The 26,215-nt window shown below is 37.6% G+C and overlaps 1 protein-coding gene across 1 annotated transcript; it reads right to left on the bottom strand.

Annotated features, from left to right (window-relative positions):
• Positions 1-1,877: 1,877 nt before the first annotated feature.
• STRIT1 (small transmembrane regulator of ion transport 1) lies at positions 1,878-7,102 on the bottom strand. Its single transcript, XM_022582814.2, has 2 exons — positions 7,090-7,102; positions 1,878-4,642 (listed from the first exon to the last, which is right to left on the bottom strand). The coding sequence occupies exons 1-2, from the start codon at positions 7,100-7,102 to the stop codon at positions 4,548-4,550; spliced, it is 108 nt and encodes a 35-aa protein (XP_022438522.1). The 3' UTR covers positions 1,878-4,547.
• Between the last annotated feature and the right edge of the window lie 19,113 nt (positions 7,103-26,215).

The raw sequence follows: 26,215 nt of genomic DNA, 5'->3' as shown, positions 1-26,215 counted from the left end.
ATTTCTATGTTCCTTGTAATACCTAATACAATATAAATGCAATGCAAATAGTTGTAAATACAATGTAAACCTATGTAACTAGTTGCTGGCATGTAGCAAATTCAATTTTTGCTTTTTGGAACTTTCTGGAATTTTTTCAAATATTTTAGATTTGCAGTTTGTTGTATCCACAGTGCAGAACTCGTGGTCACAGAGGGCCAACCGTAGATGGAAACATTACTGTGGGTTGTGCACAGGGATCTTACCTCTAACCTTCTATTCTCTAGTAAATTTCCTCAGCTCTACCAGGCTTGGTTGCTCATGAGGAGTTTCCTTAGATATTTCAAAACTCATTGGAATTTACCTCTTATTCCAGACATGGCTAGTAATAAAAAAGCTTTCTTTGAGAGGTTTTTATGTCCTAATTACGGTATAGAGAAAGTAGTATTCTCAGCTCTGACATCAATACATGCCTTGAGGGGGAGGGGCACAGAGTGAGGGTTGGTGATGATGTAAGGCCGAGCATTATGCAATCAGAAAATTTTAAGAAACAGTTAACTCATTAAACTCTTCTTCTCAAATAGTTATAGCTGCAGTTTGATAGAATGTAAGCTGAAGGTTTTGGAAATTTAAAAGCATATAAGATTCTATGCCTTGTGAAATCTGTATGTCATCACCTACCTAATCCTATTGTTCACAGATCAGTAATCACTTCTTTCAGAATTCCAATCCAGCTTACATTGCTCCAACGACATTTTGAAAGTTCAAAGTTAGAACATCAACATTGTGCATTCAAGAATATTGTAAGGGGGATATAATTACCCATTTGCTACATATTTGTTGTCTGTTTTGTACTATGAGTTGGAGAGATGAGAGATAGATTCACTCATAAAGGGCTTCAATTTAACAGAGGAAAAAACTCACATATATGAAAATATTAGTGGACAAATAATATGTATCATTATACTTCATTTAATTAAAAAGTATAATGTAATATAAGCTAATATAATAAAGTGCTAATTTTTTGTTGAAGCTATAAACAGAAAAGTGGTTTGGATTTACTGATATAAGCTGTCATTGATCAGGGTCTCATGTACCAGGGAGTAATGCCTACATACACACACACATATATGATAGGTGTGTTTCCAAACTTCTGTGATACTAAAAATCACCTGGGGAATTGATTTCATAATAGGCCTTCTCTAGACCTAATGAAATGAACTCTCCAGAGCAGGAGCTTGAGAATCTGTCTTTTTAACAAATGACTCAATTGTTTCAGTTCAGGCAGGTTTAGAAAACACTGCAGTCCTCACAACAATCCCATGAAAATATTCTTCTTCTTTTATAGTTGAGAAACTAAGGTTAGAGAGATTAATTAACTCCTCAAAGGACTCCCAAGTTAGAATACAACAATCTGACTTCCAAAACTTTTGGTCTTTTTACTGCACTAAGCTTTCTTTGTTCTCTGAGAAAATGATCAGGTTAGATGTGTAAACATGGAATTAAAATACTTATTATAGGGAAATTCATTTCTACTGCTGCTTAAAAACAACATTACAGTCTGCTTTAAAGTGCTAAGGAAAAGAATATTGAGCCCTTGAAATAAGAAAGTCTTTGTCAAAGATAGATAGAAAATTAAGATTTATGGGAATGCTGAAGCTTTTTGTGTTCCAGGGAAAAGTTGTGCACACATTTGAACAAAAAATGAGATAGCCTATAGCTTCGAAGGGCTAAAGAAAAGGACCAGTATGTGTGGAGAAAAAGACTCCGGACTAAAGAAAGTAAAGTTGTTCTGACATAAAACATAGGTTGCCACAAGTTTGTTTTATAACTTTCTAACCAAATGGCAGGACTCTGTGGTATACAAATGCAAGAAAGATGACAGGTGATGCAGGAATGGTGTCGGCAGAAAGAAGTACAGAAAAACCCAGTCTCTAGCCAGGAAGAAAGCTAAAATATGAGTTGATGTCCTTAACTCCAAGGGAAACCAGAGCCCAGCTGTAAAGTAGCCTAAAACCTTTAGAAAGTTGGTGACAGCCCAGGGGCTACTTTACCTAGGGACTCTTTTAATGGATTTCAGGAAATCCATTGAAATAGCATCTTGAAATAACATCTACAGTTTTGTCTGAATGTATGTATTCTGAGAAAGTCTACTGCTTTCATGGGTTTCTCATTAAAGTCTATAGCACAGAAAGAGGTCAAGTGAATAGAAAGACCATATTTTTAATTAACTCAAACAGAATGTGAAGAAGGGAAAAAAAAATAATAGATGGCCTTGAAGCCCTCGCAAACCATATAAGCATCAGGGAAGTCTAGGGGATTCAGGTCAGGGGTGTAGTTAAGAACTGGCTGTCCACTGGGAGGAAGCCCTGATTTATAGTACTTGTTGATTGCTGTGATGTAAATACTCCCATGTGGCCAATTTCCAGCTGCCAAATGAGATGTAACCTAACTTTCAAAATTCCTGAAAAGTTAACAATCAGCTTTCACAAGACTGCAGGAGCCGTATCCAGTAGCCCTCTGATTCAAGGTGAGTTCATTCTTTTCAAGTCTGGAGAAAACTAAAACTAGGTCAAGTTGTTAATGAAAATAGTCGAGCCTAATTTTATACACATTTTATGTTAGCATTTTATAAATATTTCTTTAAACAGAAGTTTTTAAAAAGCTTTTTTGAAATGTTTAACCAAGTTTAAAAGATAAGAATCAGTGAATAAAGCCAAAGTTTTCTCTAATTGTTTTGATGAGATTAATTTCAGTAGGAAAATTGAATAAAAAAGGATGCTATAATTACCAGGAAGAAACTGGGTCCCTTCTTGTCTTGGTCCACTTGGGCTGCTATTTCAAAACAACACTGACGGGTGGGTAGCTTATAAACAGCAAATGTTTTTTGCTCACAGTTCTGGAGGCTGGAAGTCCAAGATCAGGGTGCCAGCAAGGCCAGGTTCAAGTGAGGCCCTCTTCTAAGGTTGCAAACTTCTCATTGTGTCCTCACAAGGTGAAAGGGCTAGAGAGCTCTCTGGGCCTCTTTTATAAGGGTGCTAATCCCATTCATGAGGGCTCCATACTCATGATCTAATCACCTCCCAATCCCCACCCTAACACCCAATACCATCAAAGTTGGGGGGTTAGGATTTCAATGTATGAATTTTGAGAGGACACAAACATTCAGACCATAGCACTTCTAGAGCAGTAGTTCTCAAATTATGGATTCCGGACAAGCAGCATCAACATTACCTGAAAACTTGTTAGAAATGAAATTCTCAGGCCCCCCACCCCAGATCTCTGAATCAGAAACTCTGAGACTGGGACCCAGCAACCTGTGTTTTAACAGGTCCTCCACCAATTTGATGTACTATTAGATTTGTTTCAATTTGCTTTAAATTTGGGGATTATGTTTTTCTTTTTCTTTGTTCTTTTAATTTATAAGATATTTACTTGATTCGAAAACAAGGGACACTCAGAGATATCTAGCCATTTGTGGCTCCTCTGTTCCAGTATTTTAGTATAAGCAGGTATGTGTGCATATTGGTATAACCCCTCATTTTTTACACAAAAGGTAGCATACATTGTTCTGTACCTGTTTTTTTCACCAAATACTTTGCCCTGGAGATAACATCACATCAGCATATAGAGAACCCCCTTCATTCATTCCTTTTTACAGCTGCTTAAGTGCCACATTATGTAGATAGACTACAGTTTGTTAGTCTTCTATTAATAGATATTTGGCTTTTTCCAGGGTTTCGTTCTAACAGATTATGCCATAATGAATAGACTTGTGCATATACCATTTTGTATTTTTAGCAGTGTACCTGTGGAAATGTCAATATTCTTAGAAGAGGGATAGCTGGGTCAAAAGTTAAATACATATGTAATATTGGTATTTTGATTGCTGAACACCCCTAAAAATGTTGTACCATTTTGAATTTCTAAAGACAGTATATGAGAGTGCTTATTTCCCCACAGCCTTACCAAGACATATATTGGTATATCTTCATTTTTTCCCATCTGACAGGTGAGTAATTGTTCTTCAATGCGGTGTTATTTACAGTTCTCTTATTGTAAGAGGTTATGGGTCAAGTTTACATTCACATTTTCATTTTCTATGAACTGTCTCTTCTTATCTCTAGCTCATTTTTTCTGTTTTTTGAGGGGTGGCCAAAAAATTTAATGTAATTTAATTTACCAAACTTTTTCCTATTGCTTATACATATTAAGTAGGAATATTTTTCCTACTCCCAGGTCGTAGAGAAATTCATCTATATTTTCTTATAGTTATTATTTGTACCCAGAATTTTAAACATGTTTCTGAAGAGATTCTTATGTCCACTGAAGTACCAGTTTACAAATGCAAGTTTTATAAACTGATGTCAAACATTGCAGTTATTTACGTGAGAAACATTTAATAATCTGTCATTTCATGCTTTTTTTAATTCTTCTAAATGATGTCAACCTGAAGTCTTCTTGCCTGCACGATAAAATGTTCCATTAGTAAAACAGAAAAGATTATTTCTGGAGTAATGTGTATTCTTTGTGAAGAAACATATTTAATTATTGAAAACTTTACCTTTCTAAGAGAAGACAACATAAACCATTACGATGCATCCCACAATCCAGCCAATCAAGAGAAGAATAGGGACCAGAAGGTGTGAAAATGTAGACGCTGCTGAAAAAATAAGAGAAAGCAGATCAGGTAGGTCATGTTGGTATTAAATCTTCTGAATCAAAAGGATAAGAGGAAGTCTGATATAATATCAAGGGAAAAATACACTCTCTAATCACATCCATACAAGATTATTATTTTCTTTTCTACAAAGGGACTTGTGACTCAGCTGGGTATTTGGAATAGAAGACCTGTGTTCAAACCATAGGCCTCCCTTTTACAGTTATGTGACCTTGGACAATCCTGAGCTTGAACTTTCCTATTTGTAAGATACAGAGAATGTAACTTGTGATATACACCTCCCGGAGTTGTTGTGAGGATCAAATGGCATCACGTGTTTACAAAGGCTTTGTAAACTCTAATTACTGTGTGGGTGTGGGTGTAGTATATACAGAACAGATTCATACATTTGTTCAATAACACAAAGACCAGCTGTTTACATAGAAACACTGGAAAGTGACTCTGAGGTAATTCTTACTAAACTAGTCATAACATAGGGAAAGGTGTTGAAAATCATTCTTAGACTTGATAGCTGCCTTTATCATAGGAAAAGGAAAGCATTATACCTTATGTAATCATTGAGAAAAGATATTCTATTTTTTTAACTGGTTCAATACGGCAACCTACACTGATCCAACACACACGTAAAAGACAAAAGTATAATAATTCCTCTTGTGTCTCCTATTTGTACCCTTACCTGTAAAACAGCAACTTATAAAAGTATCTTTTTTTAATATCCACTGCATCTCAATCTTGTTACAACAAACACACCACACAAAATGATTCAAAACAGCACAGAAACACATAGTATAGAATTAATGTCCCTGTGTTAAAGCCTCAGATATGTTCCTAATTGAAAAAAACAGATTTTATGGCATTAGCTAACAAAGAAAATGCATATTCTTAGCAACTGCATTCCTATTACAATTTCCATCACTCTAAAAGTGAAGTTTTTTAAGTGCTATTAAAATCATCAGGAAATGAGACACTTCTAAAATTAGAAGACACTCATAACAGCAAATATTCTGAAAGTAAAATGGATTTTTATAGTTTAAATCTATTTTTCCAAAAGTTTTGGAGTCTCTCAACTCTCACAAGTTCAGCAGCTTTCCTTGCTTGTCCATCTCACTGTGACCTTGAACAAAGCGTTAACCTCTAAATGAAAAAAACCCTTTCTTTCTCTTTACCTGCCATGTGGTATTGCTTTAAGGATAAAGGAAACATTATGATATGTTCTTTACTCTCATTTGGATGAAAGCCTTTTTATGAATTAAAGGAGCATTACAGTGGAAGTACGTAGTAATTTCTTGAACTGCTCCTATATTGATTTAGTACTTTTCCCAATTTCAAAGAACTTATAAATGCTCAATTAAAATATTGGAATTAACTTTTAAGTATTTTATACAAGCGTATTTTAATACAGTTCTGAAATTTACATATAATAAAGCACTAAAAGTAGTGTATCTCATTACTTATTATTCTTTGTAAAACAATACAATTGACTGTGCATTTAAATACTCAAAGTATACCTGCATTTGTGTTCTGTTAACAGCAGTGTTTTAAGTTTTATTATAATCTGTAGCATTGGTTTGAAATAGGAATATTTAGGAACACAACATACTCTGCATACATCACACTAGTAACACAAATAAGCACAAAACCTCTTTTTAAATATGAACAGTAATTCCAAAATTCTTCTCTCCGGGTTTAAAACCTGATGCCACCACGCTCTTATATGTGATCTCAAGCAAGTTACTAAACTTTGCTATGCCTCAGTTTCCTTATCTATAAAACGGGAATGATGATAACACTTCATATCTCATGAGATTGTTGTCAGGATTAAAAGCATCAATTCCCATAGGCATTTGAAAACTTACTTGGACACTATATATATATATATTCAGCCCATTTATCATTTATTACAGTCAATCATTTTTCTTAAAAATAAAAAACATTTAAAAAACAGGAAAAAAGAAATTCAGATGTGAAGCATACTAAGCCTATTTTATTTATTTTTGTTTCAGAGTCAGAAAACACACTCAGAAAGGTAGAGGGATTTCCCCCAAACTCACATGGCCATTTAGTAGCAGATCGGACACAGAATTCAAATGTCCTTAATGCTACCCCAGCACACCACAATGCCTCAAATCCAGTACAACACTGGAGAATAACTGACCTCTAACTCATCTTTCAAAACAAGCATGAACAAATTAAGCTCTTTTGTTTATCTGATCCTTTTGAAATTATTCACGTAACATATAGACATGGTCCATAAATTGCGTATCTAATGCATTTTTTTCAGCCACACTAACATATATGGTTAATGATCCTTTAGCAGAGATACCACACTCTTCAGAATAGCTAAGAAACAGCAAATATTGCGAAACAGAAAATAAACGAGGGAGCCTGGAGCCTTTTTTGCCAAGAGAGTTGGATGTCTTAAATCTTACCTTTTTCAGCCATTCTTCCTGTTGTGGGGTGGGCTGGTCAGGGCCACGCTTACCTCTTTGTTACTGTTATCCAGCATCTCTTTGAACTTTAAATAGACATCTGAAGAGTGTGGCAGCTGCCTGACTCCTGGCTGCCAATTGTCTGGGTGATGTAAGACAGTGGAAAGCAGAACTCCTCTGTCTCTTTCTTTATCCTGTTATTGTGGAGGAAACAAGGGGCTACATGACCTAAACAATTAAGTAAGTTGAATTATCCTAACCCAGTGATAGGCAGATTTTTTTTAACTCACCCAGTGCCTCAGACAACATGAAGGAAATGTTGGGAAGGGGGTGTACAGAGGAAAGATGGCATTGCGATTAGAGAAGTCCTAGTAAAGAGGAAGGGTGGTATATTGGAAAGAAAGGACTTTGGAGTTGGAGAGACCTGGCTTCAAATTCCAATTCTGCTATTTCTGTAATAAAGGCCAATTGCTTAACTGAGCATCAGCTTCTTTGATTTTAAAATATAGATAGTAATACCTATCCAAGGAAGAAATGTCATAAAGATGAAATGAAAAAGTTATATCAAATAGAGACAGTTCTTTATTATATTACAGAACACAAAAGATAAAATAGTGCCCCTTCCTATGAACCATTCTAAAAACAGAAAATTGTAGTATAAATGTCCTAGAAACTAAAACAATAAAATGCTGTGGTATTGCCTAGACTTTTCAGAGAGCAGTCATAAGCTTGTTGTTTTTATTAGCAATGTATAAAAATAGGACATTCCATTTTTCAAAGTCCAGCCTGGCTTATGTAACATGACCTAGATTATGCTCTAGATTCTCATTGGAATAACTTTTGGGTCTGGATGGAAAGCTTTTGCAAAATGACCTTGTAACTGACTTTCAAAAAATCTAACACAAGACTGAGTGTCCTCCTCTGAAAACAAGATTTACCTGATCAGATCTACCTCCACACAGTTCCAAGAGTAATGTTTCCTGCAGATGACCACATGTCTCATCACTGGTCAAAACCCACCAATGGGGCTTCCCTGGTGGCACAGTGGTTGAGAGTCCGCCTGCCGATGCAGGGGATATGGGTTTGTGCCCCGGTCCGGGAAGATCCCACATGCCGCGGAGCGGCTAGGCCTGTGAGCCATGGCCGCTGAGCCTGTGCGTCCGGAGCCTGTGCTCTGCAACAGGAGAGGCCACAACAGTGAGAGTCCCGCGTACCGCAAACAAAACAAAACAAAACAAAACAAAAAAACCCACCAATGGTTCTCCATCTCCTAGAGAATAAAAATCAGAACTCCTTGTCAAGATACCTAAAAAGCCCCACCTCTTTACTTTCCCATTTGCAATGATGCTTCGACCACACTGAACTTGCTATTATATGAATCCAGAATGCTACAACCCACACAGGCAAGAATAACATATGAATTTCTACCTCAAGTCATATACCTATAGATTAGAGTGTGCAGCCAAAAATCTGGTAAATTTGTTGCTTGTTAATGTCATTTAAGCCAAGGTATCATCTCTCTCTCCCTCTCTCCAATTTAATGTTGAAAAAATGCCTGTCTATACCAGATAAGAAAAGAGATTATGTAACAAAATCCCTGATAAAATCAGGAGGTTTTTCCAATATTAAATAATTACATATTGAACAAAAGTCAATCGAGGGCAATTTCACTTAAATGCTGAAATTTTTAACTAAATAGGCTCAAATGAACACCCTTTCTTAAAGCCAAAAAAAAAAAAAAAAAGGTACTTAAAAGAAACAGTAAGGTACACTCCAAAGAACAAAGATACATATACTCGGGTAAAATAATCTGCCTGAAATGGATAAAGATAGAATGTATGAAAATATTTCTACATTAAAAATATTTATTTCCATGTCAGTTGTCTTAAACTTTCTTTTTTGATATGAAATATTAACATTACTGCTACAAATTTGGATTCTGAGGAGGGATTACTTTATAACTCATTTATTTTTCTTTTCTATAGAAAGAGACAGGAAAAAAAAATTAATTCAATGAAAATGAATTGCCCCGATCTCAGAGAAAGTTTCAATCTAGAATCTCATTTCCTTGGTATTACTTCAGTTAAAAAAAAAAAATTTTATCGTATTTATTTAGGAAAAAAAATGTTTTATTCATTATTGGACTAGTTTTGCTTTGAACTCATAAACCCGATATTTTACCATTTTCTAATCTTCCTCTTAGGGCATACCATTTAGGTACGTAAGTACATTGTCTAATTTGCATTTTCTTGAAGATTTAGCTCTCAAATCCTTTATTATCAAGGTGACATTAGATTGTTCTCGGGTATTTAAGCTAAAAAATTCAAATACTTGGCTCCCTATTCAAGATAAATCAGAATTTATTCACTTTTCAAACATTTTTAACTATCAGTGTCAAATTATAGAAAGATCTACACATGGTAGATTAAATGAACAAATTCCTATAAAGATATAAACTACCAAAACTGACTCAAAAAGGAATAGAATATTTGAATAGACTTATAAAAAATAGAGATTGAAGTCATAATCAAAAAATTGTCCCACAAGGAAAAGCCCTGGAACAGATGGCTTCACTGGTGAATCCTACCAAGCATGTAGAGTTAACACTAACACTTAAAAACTCTTCCAAACGTAGAAGAAGAGGGAAGACTTCCCAACTCATCCTATGATGTCACTGTTACCCTAAAACCGAAGCCAAAGATATCATAAGAAAGCTGCAGACCAATCTCGCTAATGAAGATAGGTGCAAAAATTCTCAACAGTAAACTAACAAACCACATCCATCAACATCATATAAAAGCATTATACACCACAACCAAGTGGGATTAATCCCAGGAATGTATAGTCCGTACAACATTCCAATTCCAGTTAATGTTATACACCATATTAATAGAATAAGAAACAAAAACCACATGATCATCTCAGTAGATGCAGAAAAAACATTTGACAAAATCCAACACCATTTCAAGATAAAAACAATAAGTTAGGAATAAGTGGGAACTTCCTCAACCTCACAAAGGGAATATACAAAAAACCCACCGCTGGCAACACACCTAATGGAGAAAGACTAGGTGCTTCCTCCACAACATGATGAATAAGACAAGGATGGTTGCTCTCATACTTTGAGTCAATATTGTACTGGAGGGTGGAGCCAGGAGAATTAGGAAAATGAAGTAAAAGGCATCCAAATTGGAAAAGAAGAAATTAAACTATCACTGTTTGCAGATGACATGATCTTATATAGAGAAAATCCTAAAGAATCCACACACACAATCTTTTTTAAAAAATAAATAAATTTATTTATTTATTTTTGGCCGTGTTGGGTCTTCGTTGCTGCATGCAGGCTTTCTCTAGTTGCGGCGAGCGGGGGCTACTCTTCATTGCGGTGCGCGGGCCTCTCATTGCGGTGGCTTCTCTTGCTGCGAGCATGGGCTCTAGGGGCCAGGCTTCAGTAGCTGTGGCTCGCAGGCTCTAGAGCGCAGGCTCAGTAGTTGTGGCGCACAGGCTTAGTTGCTCCTCGGCATGTGGGAGCTTCCCGGACCAGGGCTTGAACCCGTGTCCCCTGCATTGGCAGGTGGATTCTTAACCACTGTGCCACCAGGGAAGTCCAGGGAAGTCCCCTCCACACACAATCTTTGAGAGCTAATAATCAAATTCAGCAAGGTTACAAGATACAAGATCAACACACAGTTGTATTTCTACATGCTAGCAATGAACAGTTTGAAAATTAAGAAAAAAATGACAATTACAATAGCATCAAAAAATAAAATACTTAGAAATAAATTTAACCAAAGATATACAAGACTTGTAAATGAAGACTGACCAAACATTGCTGAGGGAAATTAAAAATCTAAATAAACAAAGGACATTCCATTTTCACAGATTGAAACGCTTAATATTGTTAAATATGGCAATACTACCCCAAGCAATCTACAGATTCAGTGTATTCCTATCAAAATACCAATGGCCTTTTTTTTTTTTTTTTTCAGAAATGGAAAACCTAACCTTAACATTCATATCGGGGACTTCCCTGGTGGTGCAGTGGTTAAGAATACGCCTGCCAATGCAGGGGACACGGTTTGAGCCCTGGTCCGGGAAGATCCCACATGCTGCAGAGCAACTAAGAATGCGCGCCACAACTACTGACCCTGCGCTCTAGAGCCCGCGAGCCACAGCTACTGAAGCCTGTGCCGCTAGAGCCCGTGCTCCGCAGCAAGAGAAGCCAATGCAATGAGAAGCCCATGCACCGCAATGAAGAGTAGCCCCCGCTCGCCGTAACTAGAGAAAGCCCGCATGCAGCAACGAAGACCCAACGCAGCCAAAAATAAATAAATAAATTTCTATTTAAAAAATTCATATGGAATTACAAGGGAGCCTGAATAATCAAAACAATCTTGAAGAGGAAAGAAAAGTTGGAGAACTTAATGCTTATTGATCTCAAAACTTACTACAAAGCTACAGTAATCAAGAATATATGGGACAGGCATAAGGACAGACATATAGATCAATGGAATAGAATTGAGAGTCCAGAAATAAACCCAAACACTTACAGTCAATTGATTTTCAGTTGACTATCAAGAGCTACCAAGACAAAATATTAGGGAAAGAATAGTCTTTGCAACAAATGGTGCTGGGACAACTAGTTTTTCACATGCAAAAGAATGAAGGTGGATCCCCTACCTCATAACATATTCAAAACTTAACTCAAAATGTACCAAGACCTAAATGTAAGAGCTAAAACTATAAAATCAGAAGAAAACATAGGGGTGAATCAGGCAATGATTTCTTAGCTATAACACCTAAGCAGAAGCAATCAAAGAATAAATAGGTAAATTGGCTTTCATCAACATTTAAAACTTGTACATCAAAGAACACCACCAAGAAAGTAAAGAGGCAATCTATGGAATGGAAACAAATATTTGCAAATCATACATCTGATAATGGTTTAGTATCCAGAATATATATTTTTTAAAACTCCTATAATTCAACAATAAAAAACCCCAAGTAATCATTTTTAATATGAGCAAAGAATTTGAATTGACATTTATCCAAAGAAGATATACAAGTAGCCAATAATCACATGAAAATATGCTTAAATCATTAGTCATTAGGGAAACGCAAATCAAGACCACCATGAGCTACCACTTCACCTCCACGAAGATAATTATAATAAAAAAGACAGATGATGACAAGTATTGACAAATATGTGGAGAAACTAGAACCCTCTAGTGCTGATGGGAATGTAAAATGGTACAGCCACCTTGAAAAAGTTTTGCAGTTCTTCAAAATGTTAAATATGGCATTACCTTATGACCCGGCAATTTTATTCTTACACGTATACCCAAGAGAACTAAAAACAGGTGTTCAAACATACTGTACACAAACGTTTATAGCAGCATTATTTATTATAGTCAAAAAGTAGAAACAACCCAAATGTCCATAAATTGATGAATGAATACACTAAATGTATAGCCATACAATGTGATGTGTTCAGCCATAAAAAGGAATGAAGTTTTGGAACATGCTAAACATGGCTGAACCTTGAAAATATTATCTTAAATGAAAGAAGCCATATTGTATTATATGATTCCATTTTACAAAATGTCCAGAACAGGCAAATCTATAGAGACAGAAAGTGGGTCAGTGGTTGTTTGGGGATGAGGGAGATGAGAATGGAGAGTGATTGCTAAGAGCTATGAAGTTTCTTTGGGGAATGATGAAAATATTCTGAAATGAGACAGTGGTGATGGTTGCACAACCTTATGAATATACTACAACCAGTTAATTGCACACTTTGAAAGAATTAATTTTATGGTACTTGAATTATATCTCAATTTTTAAAAGTTCAAATTGGTTCTTGAAACAAAGTTTCAGAGAAGAACCCCCAGACCCTCCAGATGAAAATGGGGGAGGGAGGCAGGACAGGATTGGGAGAAATGCTAGGCAAAATAGTAATGGAGTTGAAATTTTTGTTTTTAAAAGAAGTGTTTACTGAGCACCTACTATGTACTAGATGCCACTCTAGGCACTTGGGATACATCAACAAAAAAATATCCCTGCCCTCCCAGAGTTACATTCAGAAAGGTGATAAGTGCTTTGGAAAAAGAAAAAGCAGGGCTGACAAAGGTTAATAATTAGGTTGATCTGGGTTTACCTAGCAGGACTGAAGAACAGCAAGGAGTTAGCATGGCTCCAGCAGGGTGAGGAAGGGGTGAGCTATAAGAGAAGAGGTCAGAGAGGTGAGTAGGGAGGGCTTTATTAGCCATTGTTAGAATGTCGGATTCTTCTCTGAGTGAAACAAGCAGCCAAAGGAAAGTTTTAAAGAGAGAACTAACATAATCTGAGTTAACATTTTTAAAGTATCATTCTGGCTGCTGTGATTGGGAGCAAAGATATAAGCAGGGAGACTTGTTGTAGGCTACTGTACTAATCCAGACAAGGGTGGTATTTGATTACTCATCAAGAAGGGGCACTATTGATGAGGCCAAAGTATGGTGGGCATTTGTGATGGATCTGACTTGACTAATACAGTTTTGGTGGGTTAGGTGTGACTTTCCCCTATTATCAACTTTTGTTGACTGAGTTGCTAAGTGGAGAAATTTGTGTTCAAAGTCCAATCAAAGGGTCTGCAAACTGCAGTAGAATGTAATGAGCAAGGTTTATCCAATCTGAGATGTCCAAAATGTGAAATGTATCAAGACTAATGAATAAGAGGCAACAAAGTATTACAGCCTACCTGATCTCCTTCCCTGGGACCCCTTCTTGCATGTCACAGAAAGGGAAGGGTGGCTCAGAGCAGAAGGCAACACTATGATGGTGGAGAAGCAGCCACCTGGGATCATGTCAAGTCGAGGGACCATACCTACGGACCCTCAGGCCTCAGCAGAAAAGGGGTTGCTGGAGTCCATTTTTCAGCCTCTACTCATTCCTCCATGTACTTCCGATTTGGCTTCAGCCTGCATTTCACCATTGAAACAACTTATTTTTATGATCACTAAGATCTAAGATCATGTGACTTCTGTGTTGCTAAAGTCATGCAAATTTTCAGTCCTGATCTTACTGATGACCTCTTGGTGCCACCTGACACCACTGTTTACTTTATCCTTCTTGAAATCATTTCTCTTGGCTTCTGTGGCATCAGACTCTTCCCACTTTTGACTGTGCATTCTTAGTCTTGTGAGTTTATTCTCATCCACCCAAACACTAAATAATGGCTCCTTGATGAAAATATCAGAGCTGAGCTTCCATGATACGGGAAGATGAATTGGAAAGACCTGGTAAGTGAAATCTCTGTCATGTATATTTACAGAGCCCTGAGAGTTCCTCTCATGCGTGCAACCTATACAGTCATTTAGGACTCCATGCTGAGAAGGACCCCATGCTTGTTTTAATGCTCTGCTCTGAGTGTCTTGAAATTCTTAATAACTTTTTTTTTTTTTGGCCACGTCGTGTGGCATGTGGGACCTTAGCTCCCTGACCAGGGATCAAACCCAGTCCCCCTGCGGTGGAAGCATGGAGTCTTAACCACTGGACTGCCAGGGAAGTCTGAAATTCTTAATAATCTTTTATCTTTGAACTTACATTTTGTCAGAGGCTATGGGACAATGGGGCATGCACATGAGCCGAGATGGTCCAGGGGAGGTGGCGCATTTGAGCTGTAGTGGTCCTCAGGCTCTAGGCACTGCAAACTGCATCCACAGAGCAGTCAGCCCTGAGTATATGTCAGGGCCTGGGACAGTACAGAGCTGCAGGGAGTGAGGGAGTGGAACCAGGCCAGGACCTGGACACAGAATGGCAGTAGGGACAGCAGCAAGCATGCCTGGATGCAACTGCTGGTGGATAAGCAGTGAATTTCAGCAGTGGATTGTCGAATCTTCTATTTTAAAAACTGCGGCAACCTGTACCACAAAATATCCACAGGTTTCAAAATAGAAGCTAAATGTAAAGATTGCTATGTTCGATGGCAAATAACACTATTTTCATATGAAGCTTTGGATGAACCAGATATTAAGAAGTAGACAATTTTAAAATTATTTTTTCCTTGTAATTGAAGATAAGACGATAGGATGCATAGCAGATGTTTTGAAATACATACAAATCATAAAGCTACTTTACGTTTCTTGCACAACTTCCATAAGTTACCAAAAATGTCAGAAGAAATGTCAAAATGCCATTGTATAAATTTACATTTAAAATTAAATTCAGACTTACACAAAACTGATTTGTATGGAGAGTTAAATCTTTTTCTAGAAAAATTGTTCCACAAGAATCATCAGCTCTAGATGTACTAAAATTTATGTTTTGATGGATTTTGATATAAATTTATCCTAATATTGTCACAGCCTGTAAAATACTCTTAACAGCTCTCCAGTAACAGTTACATCAGCAGAAAAATCTTCTTAAAATTAAAACTTATCAAAAATTATTTGCAGTCTTGCATTTGCAAAGAGTGACTAATGTTGCTGTCAATCATATAGAAAATGGAGTTGCTTAAAATGTAAATTCTGAGGACCTAATATATAGTTTCCAGAAAAGTGAGCCAGAAAAAAAATCTTATGGTCAATAAGCATATGAAATTATTAAAGTATTATTATATATTGTATTTCATAAAATTATAACACCCAAAATATTATTTTTTTGCAGTTTGTGAGTCTGTCATTGCTCATGTATCACAAATACACCTTTACATTTAATGTCATCAAATACTTTTAAAGGAAAACACTTTATAGCATATTTAATGCTATATATATATTTTTTTTGAACAGCATTTCCGAATTTTCATCTTGCCTTGGGCCCTGCAAATTTTGTCATCAGCCCTGATTCTTTCCCTAAGGAAAGGAGGCAATGGGGTAGCAAGAAGGCAGGGCCTTCCACATCTGTTTCTTCCTCACTTCCTTTAACCATAGTGTTTCTCTTTCATTTGCATCGTGTATTAAGGTTGTGGTGCTTAAAGAGTTTAGAAACCTCCCATCTCGTGCAACCACACATATAGGAAAAAGCACAAAACTAAAGTACAGAAAAGTGAAGTGACTTTTCTACTTTTCTAACTTTAGGGTCAGCCTCCTGAATCCCAACCTCTAGCCTTTGTGCTGTTTTCCTGGTATTCATGACCCCATCCTGGTGACATGACATGTCCAGTGATTATATATGAGAGCCCCTTTTCTGGAACCCAGTTTGGAGACCCCTATTACTAGCCTACTTTAAAATGTAAAACAAGTTGAGAAAGAAGGTTGGCAGAGTGATGCCCAAATGTGAGCATCTATTCATCTGTTTCTTACTCCAAGAGATAGTCCCTAAACTTCAAGTCATTGATACCAAGATCCCCTACCTTGCAAAGCAGTTTATAGGATATGCTCCCAGCCTAAACCTTTCTATTTCTCAAATGTTTTAATATAGATACAGACAGAAGTAAAAAAATAAAGTGCTGTCAGTATCATTTTTCAATTGAAGTATAGTTGTTACTTAAAATAATAGCTTCAGGTATACAACAGAGTGATTTGATATTTTCATAGATTATACTCCATATAAAGTTATTATAACACATTGACTATATTCCCTGTGCTGTTCATTGCTTCCTTGTAACCAAAATATATAAAGAACTCATACAACTCAATATCAAGAAAAACAAACCACCTAAAAAAATGGGGAAAGGAAGTGACTAGGCGTTTCTCCAGAGAAGATATACAGATGACCAACAGGCACATGAAAAGATGCTCAATGTCATTCTTTTTTTTTGGTGGGGGGGCGGTGGTTCACAGGCCTCTCACTGTTGTGGCCTCTCCCGTTGCGGAGCACAGGCTCCAGACACGCAGGCTCAGCGGCCACGGCTCACGGGCCCAGTCTCTCTGCGGCATGTGGGATACTCCCGGACCGGGGCACGAACCCACGTCCCCTGCGTTGGCAGGCGGACTCTCAACCACTGCGCCACCAGGGAAGTCCCTCAGTGTCATTCTTAATGTCATGCGCATGTTCCTGGACTCTGTGGCCTCAGCAATCTCCACTAACGCAGAAACAAAAGTGCTATTACTTCAGATTGATGCTTATTGACTGATTTGGATGTTTTTGCCATCCAGATAGCCCTTGTGCTTCAGAGATGCCTTGGCTGTGAGGGAGAATTATCTGCACAGACCTGATAGACTCCAACATTCTTTAAAAAATAAAAAACAAGTTAACGTTGCTAAGTCATAACAAAGGGTTGACTACCAGGGCTGTGCAATCACTGTGACAAGGGTTCAAATCTCTACTCTTCTAATATTTGTGGGACCTGGGGGCAGGCTACCGTCAGAGAAATTCTCCAAACTTAGAAATAAGGCAAAAAAGTGGAGGCAGATTCCTTCAGCATCATAGGGGGACAAAGTCACCCAAGGATTGTCAAAACCTGTACTTAGTTCATCTCACTTATACTGTTGATTAACGTTTCCATACTTAAAGAATTTACTTGCTAACTTGTAATTTTTTGTCCAGTAGAGATGCAACTAATTTCCATGCAATGGAACAGATAACCCCAAACATCAAGGGCCAGCTGAACATTAAACATTTCTATGTCTAGCTCAGCAATCTCATCCTAACAAATACACTAGCTTCTTAGAAGCTCTTTGAACTGAACGCATACTTTTCCCTCCTTAATTAATGAATTCAATAAAATATTTGATACATTGTCCTTTTTATATTTGCCCAAGAGTCCTGATTTTATCTTTCTGAAAATTACACTTTAACATGATTAACTCTTGGACCCACTTTCTTATCTGTAAAATGGATATAATAAGACCTACCTTATAGGGTTGCTGTGAGAACTGAGTGGCAAGGTAAGTAAGGCACTTAGCAGAGAACCTGTTGCCAAGCAAATGCACGTGAGACCTTGAGCTTTAGAGCTTGGAAGCTGAGTTTCTAAAGAAGGTATTAAAGCAACTGGAATCAGGCATATGGGCCAGGTCCTCACTGGTTGGCTTCTGCTCCTTTTCTGAAACACTCACATATTACAAACTTGCCTGAAATGACTTTTCTGCTTCTATAATCACATTCTTTAAAACCTTATTTGCTGACCCTCTGCTAATTATATACCTCACACCTCGTGGAAATAATGTCCAGTGGGAACTATGTGTAACAGCTGGGTGACCTTCATCACTGAAAGCTTTCCATTCCTTGTTTCCAATAGGGCTCAGGCAGGCGAAAAGTTCGAAAAGCCCATGATATTGTCAATGAAGTACATTTACTTTTTTTTTTTATTGGAGTACAGTTGCTTTACAATGTTGCTTTACTTTCTGCTACACAGCATAGTGAATCAGCTATACGTATACATACATCTCCTTTTTCGGATTTCCTTCCCATTTAGGTCACCGCAGAGCACTGAGTAGAGTTCCTGTGCTATACAGTCGGTTCTTATTCGTCATCTATTTTACATATAATAGTGTATATATGTGAATCCCAATCTCCCAATCCATCCCACCCCCCTCAATGAAGTACATTTAAACCAAAAGACAAAAAAGGTTTTTCTCAGAAACTTTGCATTTGCGTTGCCGTATTCCAAATGGTAATTTTTCAAGACACAAAAGGGTGGCATCAAATATGATATTTTCAATGAGGGATATGCTGAGGAAATATATTCAGTTGTAAACATATTCTGTAAACTGTTTTCTTTGACACTTTCCCCTCCCTGAGAGCTCTCCACCCCGACCTTTCCCCTTTGGTAAGCATAAGTTTGTTCTTGAAGTCTGTGAGTCTGTTTCTGTTCTGTAAATAAGTTCATTTGAATCATTTTTTTCAGATTCCACATATAAGTGATATCATATGATATTTGTCTTTCTCTGTCCATCTTACTTCACTTAGTATGATAATCTCCAGGTCCATCCACATTGCTGTGAATGGCATTATTTCATTCTTTTTTATGGCTGAATAATATTCCATTGTATAAATGTACCTCATCTTCTCTCTCCATTCCTGTTGATGGACATTTAGGTTGCTTCCATGTCTTGGTTATTGTAAATAGTGTGGCAATGAACACTGGGGTGTGTGCATCTTTTCAAATTATGGTTTTCTCCAGATAGATGCCCAGGAGTAAGATTGCTGGGTCATATGGTAGTTCTATTTTTAGTTTTTAAAGGAATCTCCATACTGTTCTCCACAGTGGTTTTACCATTTACATTCCCACCAACAGTGTAGGAGGGTTCCCTTTTCTCCACACCCTCTCCAGCATTTATTGTTTGTAGACTTTTTGCTGATGGGCATTCTGACTGGTTTAAAGGGCCTACAAAATCACACAGTACCTCAATTTTTACGTTGAAACACACCTCCATTCTGTTCTTACTCCTGGCTGTTACCAGTTTACACCCCCCCAGCAGCTAGAGGGTACACAGGTTCTCTGTATCCCCTTCAGCAGTTGTTCTTTGTAAACTTTTTGCTGATGATCATTCTGACGGCTGTGAGGTGAACGTTTCTGTAGATTGGATTTGCATGGCTTTATTAAATTCCTGATGTTGAGCATTTTTCCATTCCACTTTTTAAGAAAAAAAGAGAAAAGACAAAATGTGCGTAAAATATGCCTCTTGACGCTGTCTTCTTGAAATGTTGGCGTCTTTTGAATTTTCTGGTCGATTTACGACCCAAGGATTTTTTTTGACGGTAGCTGTCATTTACAGGCCTGCAATTATTTTGAATATTTAGTGAACATTAGCGCTGCGTTAAAAGCTGCTGTTGTGGGAAACAGCCAGAAGGCGGCAGCATTTCTCCATTCCCAAATCGGGTTGCTAGGGCAACAGAGCCATAATGGAAGTTGTGTTGTAGGTTGTAAATTAGAATGGAATGTGCCAGGGAAAAGCCCCTTAAGTTTATGTCTCATTACTTCTTGTTCGTTTTTTTAATTTTTATTTTTCATCACAGCCAATTTGATTACAATATTTTGTTTGTTCTGCGTGTGCAAGATGTGGTTCTTTTACACGTATACATATATCTATTCTTCTTCAGATCCTTTTCCCATGTAGGTTATGATGCAATGTTGAGTAGTCTCTTGGTATTCCGTAGGTCTTTGGTGATTATATATTTCACATGTGTTTCTATATCTCTGTTAACCCCAATATCCTAATGTATGCAATCCTCACACCTTTCCATTTGGTGAACCATAAGTTTGTTTAATGAATCTGTGATTGCCTTTCTCTGTGCAAATATCTTCATTGGTATCAATTTTTAGGTAACACTTATAAGTGATATCATAGGATACGTGTCTTTCGCTTTCTGACTTACTACAAGTTGTGTGATTACTTCTAGACTCATCTACGGTGCTGCAAATGGCATTGTTTCATTTTTTCCTTGGCTAATATTCCATCTGTAAATGTACCAGTTCTTCTTTATCCACTCATCTCTTGATGGACTATTTGGTTGCTTCCATGTCTTGGCTATTGTAATACGGCTGCAGTGCAGATTTGCCTGCCTGTGTCTTTCCAGTTCTGTCTTCTTAGGTTATAGGCCCAGGAGTGGGCCTGCTGGATCACATTGTAGCTCAATGTTTACCTTTTAAAGGCATCTCCATTCTGTTCCCATTAGTGGCTCTTACCAGGTTACGTCCCACTTCAAATTGAAGGTATGCATTTCTCCACAACCCCTTCAGGATTGATCGTTGTGGTTTTTTGCTGATGGATATTCTGAGTGGTGTGAGCTGATACCACTTTGTGGTTGGATTTGCATATGTCTCATAATCCCTTGAAATTGAGCTTTCAGGCATGTCCTTTTATTTTTCAAACTGTGAGTACAGCTTAATTCTTCAAATTGTTTTCTTGAAGTATGTGCCACATTGTGAAATTTTTTGGCCATTACATGTGTCAGGACATTTTGAAGGCAGGTTTCATTTAGAGCCCTGCAGTACTTGTGCATATGAAGTGACCATTAGCACAGATTTTAAAGCTGCTGTTGCAGGTAACAGCCAGAGGGTGACAGCATTTCTATCTTCCCTTTTCTGGTACCTAGGGAAATGGACCTTCCTGCCAGTGGTGTTCCACTGTTATAAATTAGACTGCAATGTGCTCTGATAAACCCCCAAAAGCTTGTCTCCTTATTTATGTTTGTTTTTTAAAGTTAATTTACATTTTTTAGTGGAGTAATATTCCATTGTGTACATGGACCACTTCTTTGTGCATTCCTCTGTTTATGGACATGTTCGTTGCTTCCAAGTGTTGGCTATGGTACATATTGCTGGAGTGCAGTATTGCCAGCCTGTGACTTTTGATTCTCATTTTCTCAGGTGATAGGCGCAGTAGTGGGTATGCTTCGTTGACTAGTAGCTCAATGTTTACCTTTTCAAAGCACCTCCATTGTGTTTTCATTAGTGGCTCTTACCACGTCCTACTTAGCACCGAGGGTACGCATTTCTCCACAACCCCTTCAACATTTATCGTTTGCAGATTTTTTGCTTATCGCCATTCTGACTGGTGTGAGCTGGTAGGTTTTTGTAATTTGGATTTGCATGTCTTTAATAATTCCTAATGTTTAGCATTTTTCCACGCCTTTCTCTTTTCTTTAAAAAAAAAAAGGTGAGTACAATATACCTCTTTACATTGTCTTCTTGGAAAGTTGCCCTCTTTTGAATTTTGTGGTCGATTTTCAACCCCAGGATTTTTTTTGAGAGCAGGTGTCATTTACATGCCTGCAATGATTGTGAATATTTAGTGACCATTACCACTGGGTTTAAAGCTGCTGTTGTGGGAAACGGCCACAAGGCGGCAGCATTTCTCCATTCCCAAAACTGTTTACTAGGGCAGCAGAGCCTTTCTGGAAGTCGTGTCCCTAGGTTGTGAATTAGAATGGAATGTGCCAGGAAAAAGCCCCTGAAGTTTATGTCTCATTACTTCTTGTTCATTATTTTAATTAAATTTTTTAAATTGGGGTAATGATTAGAATATTGTTTTTTCTAGGTGTACACATTCCATTTCATTTGTACATTATATATATATATTCATGTACAGATCAACTTGATATGTAAATTATTACAGAGTCTTCCATAGACCTCCATTTCTATACGGTTGGTCTTTTTGATATATGATATAAGTTTATGTCTCATTACTCTTGTTCATTGTTTTAATTGTTTTAATCAGGGCGATGATTAGAATATACTTTGTCCTAGGTGTACACAATCTGGTTCATTTTTACATTATATATATCTATTCATGTACAGATCCTTTTCCCATGTAAAGGATTACAGAGTGTTCCATAGACCTCCCTTGCTATATGCTCAGTCTTTTTGATATATGTAGTTAATCTGTATTTGTATATGTATGGTAAACCTAATCTTAATTTATCCATTCCCACCACCTTTCCTTTTAGATACACATAGTTGGTTTTTTAAGTCTGTGAGTGTCTTTCTCAGTGGAAACATGTTCATTTGTGTCAGTTGTTAGATAACACCTATAAGTGGTATCATAGTATATTTGTCTTTTGCTTTCCGACTTACCTCATGTTCTGTGATTATATCTTGGCTCATCTACGGTGCTGCAAAGAGCAGTGTTTCACTGTCTTCCATGGCTAAGGTTCCATTGTGTACCCCGACCACTTCTTCTTTGTCCATTCATGTTGATGAACATTTTGGTCGCTTTCTTATCTTGCCTATTGTGAACATGGCTGCAGTGCAGATTTGCCAGCTTGTGTCTTCTCGATTCTGGTCTTCTCAGGTAATAGGCCCAGCTGTGGGCCTGCTGGATCAAATGGTAGCTCAATTTTTACCTTTAAATGCAGCTTCTTTCTTCTCATTATTGGCTGTTACCACTTTACATCTCACCAGCCGCTACAGGGCACACAGTTCTCAAAAACCCCTTCAGCATTTATTGTTTTTAGACGTTTTGCTGATGGTCATTCGACTGGTGTGAGTTGAAACCTTTGGTAGATCAGATTTCCATTCGTCTAATAATTCTTAATGTTGAGCTTATATCCATTTTCCTTTTTTTTTTTAAAAAAAGAGTAAAACTTACCCCCTTTTTTTAAAAAAAAAGTGAGTAAAACTTACCCCTGATCTTCTTGAAAAATTTGCTGTGTGTTGAGTTTTTTGCCCATTCCCTACCTCAGGACATATTTTGAGGGCAAGTGTCCTTTACAGCCCTGAGTCCTTCTGAATATTACGTGACCATTAGCTGTGGGGTTAAAGCTGCTCTTGCGTTAAACGGCCACAAGGCGGCAGCATTTCTACATTTCCAGCTCTTGGTACTTGGGCAACAGAGCCTTCCTTGAAATCGTGTTAGTAGGCTGAAAATTAGAGTGGAATGTGCCAAGGCAAAACCCAACAGCTTATATCTCCTTACTTCTTGTTTGTTTTCTAAATTTATTTTTTATTAGAGCAAACTTGATTAAAATGTTGTGTTTGTTCTAGGGGTACAAAATCTCGTTCATTATATATATATGTATCTATTGATCTTTGGATCCTTTCCCACTTAGGTTATTACAGAGTGTTGAGTAGACCTCTGTTGGTATTCCCTAGGTTTTGGTGATTTAAATTATTCATGTGTATTAGTATAGGTCTGTTAACCCACATACCCTAATTTATACATTCCTCACACCTTTCAACTTGGTTAAAAATACTTTTGTTTTCTCCATCCATGAGGGTCCTTCTGTTGGAAATAAGTTCATGTGTACGAATTTTTTTTTTTTTTTTTTTCAGTACGCGGGCCTCTCACTGTTGTGGCCGCTCCCGTTGCGGAGCACGGGCTCTGGATGCGCAGGCTCAGCGGCCATGGCTCAAGGGGCCAGCCGCTCCGCGGCATGTGGGATCTTCCCGGACCGGGTCACGAACCCGTGTCCCCTGCATCGGCAGGCGGACTCTCAACCACTGCGCCACCAGGGAAGCCCCATCTGTATCAATTTTTAGGTAAAACCTATAAGTGATATCATAGGATACCTGTCTTTTGGTTTCATTGTTACTTCAAGTTGTGTGATTATCTCTAGCTCCTTCTGTGGTGTTGCAAATGGCACTGTTTCATTCTTTTCCATGGCTAATATTTCATTGTGTACAAGGAACACTTCTTTCTGCATTCATCTGTTGATGGACATTTTGGTTGCTTCCAACTCTTGGCTATGATAAATAATGCTGCAGTGCAGGATTGCCAGCCTGTTACTTTTTGATTCTGGTCTTCTCAAGTGATAGTCCCAGCAGTGGGCCTTCCAGATCATAAGTAGCTCAATTTTTACCTTTAAACTCAGCTCCATTATGTTCGCACGACTGGCTGTGACCAGTTTACATCCCACCAGCAGGTAGAGGATACACAGTTCTCTAATACCTGTTCAGCATTTATCGTTTGTAGATGTTTTTGTGATGATCATTCTGACTGTTGTAAAATGAACGTTTTTGTAGATTGGATTTGCATGTCTTTATTAATTCATGATGTTGAGCATTTTTCATGCCCACTGCTGGGGCTCTCACCTGAGAAGATGAGGATCAAAAAGTCACAGGATGTCAATCCTGCATTCCAGCAATATTTACCATAGTCAACACTTGGAAGCAACGAAAATGTCTGTCAACAGAGGAATGCACAAAGAAGAAGTGGTCCATGTACACAGTGGAATATTACTGCAATAAAAAATGTAAATTAAATTTAAAAACAAACATAAGAAAGGAGACATAAGCTTTTGGGGGTTTATCAGGGCACATTCCACTCTGTTTTATAACTGAGGAACACCACTGGCAGGAAGGTCTGTTTCCCTAGGTACCAGAGTGGGGAACGTAGAAATGCTGCCACTCTCTGGCCGATACCTGCAACAGCAGCTTTGAAATCTGTGGCAATCTTCATATGAACAAGTACTGCAGTGCTATAATCACAGTTTGAAAAACAAAAAAAAGGACATGCCTTAAAGCTCAATTTCAACAGATTATTAGATGCATGCAAATCCAACCACAAAGAGGTATCAGCTCACATCAGTCACAATAACCATCAGCAAGAAAACTACAAACACTGAATGCTGACGGTGTTGTGGAGAAATGCATACCCTCAACTTTAAGTGGGATGTAACCTGGAAAGAGCCCCTAATGAGAACAGAATGGAGGTGCCTTTAAAATGTAGGCATTGAGCTACCATATGATCCAGCAGGCCCATGCCTGGACCTATAAACTAAGAAGACAGAATTGGAAAGACACAGGCAGGCAAATCTGCATTGCACAGTATTACAATAGCCAAGATAGGGAGACAACCAAAAAGTCCATTAACAGATGGGTGAACAAAGAAGAACTGGTACATGTACAGATGGAATATTTGCCAAGGAAAAAAATGACACAATGCCATTTGCAGCACCACAGATGAGTCTAGAAGTAATCACACAACTTGTATTAAGTCGGAAAGTGAAAGACATATCCTATGGTACCACTTATAGTTGTTACATAAAAATGATACTAATGAAGATACTTCCACAGAGGAAAGCAATCACAGATTCATTAACAAACTTATGGTACACCAAGTGTAAATGTGTGAGGATTGGATACATTAGGATATTGGAATTAACAGAGATATACAAACACATGTGAGATATATAACACCAAAGACCTATGGAATACCAAGAGAAGAATACTCAACACTGTGTCATAACCTAAATGGGAAAAGGACCCGAATAATAGATATATGTATATGTGTAAAAGAACCAAATCTTGCACACCTAGAAGAAACAAAACATTGTAATCAAATTTGCTGTGATAAAAAAAAATTGAATAAAAAAAAAGAACAAGAACTAATGAGACATAAAATTAAGGGGCTTTTTCCTGGCACATTCCATTCTAATTTACAACCTAGGAAAACGACTTCCAGAACGGCTCTGCTGCCCTAGTAACCAGATTTGGTAATGGAGAAATGTTGCCGCCTTGTGGCCGTTTCCCACAACACCAGCTTTAAACCCAGTGCTAATGGTCGCAAAACATTCACAATCATTGCAGCCTGTAAATGTCACCTGCCCTGAAAAAAAGACATGGGGTCGAAAATCGACGAAAAAATTCAAACGAGGGCAACCTTTCAGGAAAACAATTTCAGGAGGTATACTGTACTCACACTTTCTTCTTTTTTTTTTAACACAAAAGAAAAAGGCATGGAAAAATGTGAACAGTAGGAATTATTAAAGACATGCAAATCGAAATTTAAAAAACCTATGAGCTCACACCAGTCAGAATAGCCAT

Source organism: Delphinapterus leucas, chromosome 4 (assembly GCF_059928025.1).
Source record: "Delphinapterus leucas isolate spDelLeu-1000000601 "Yukka" chromosome 4, BTC_Dleu_Yukka2, whole genome shotgun sequence".
NCBI classification, from domain to species: Eukaryota; Metazoa; Chordata; class Mammalia; order Artiodactyla; family Monodontidae; genus Delphinapterus; species Delphinapterus leucas.
This window is presented reverse-complemented; position numbering and strand designations above follow the sequence as displayed.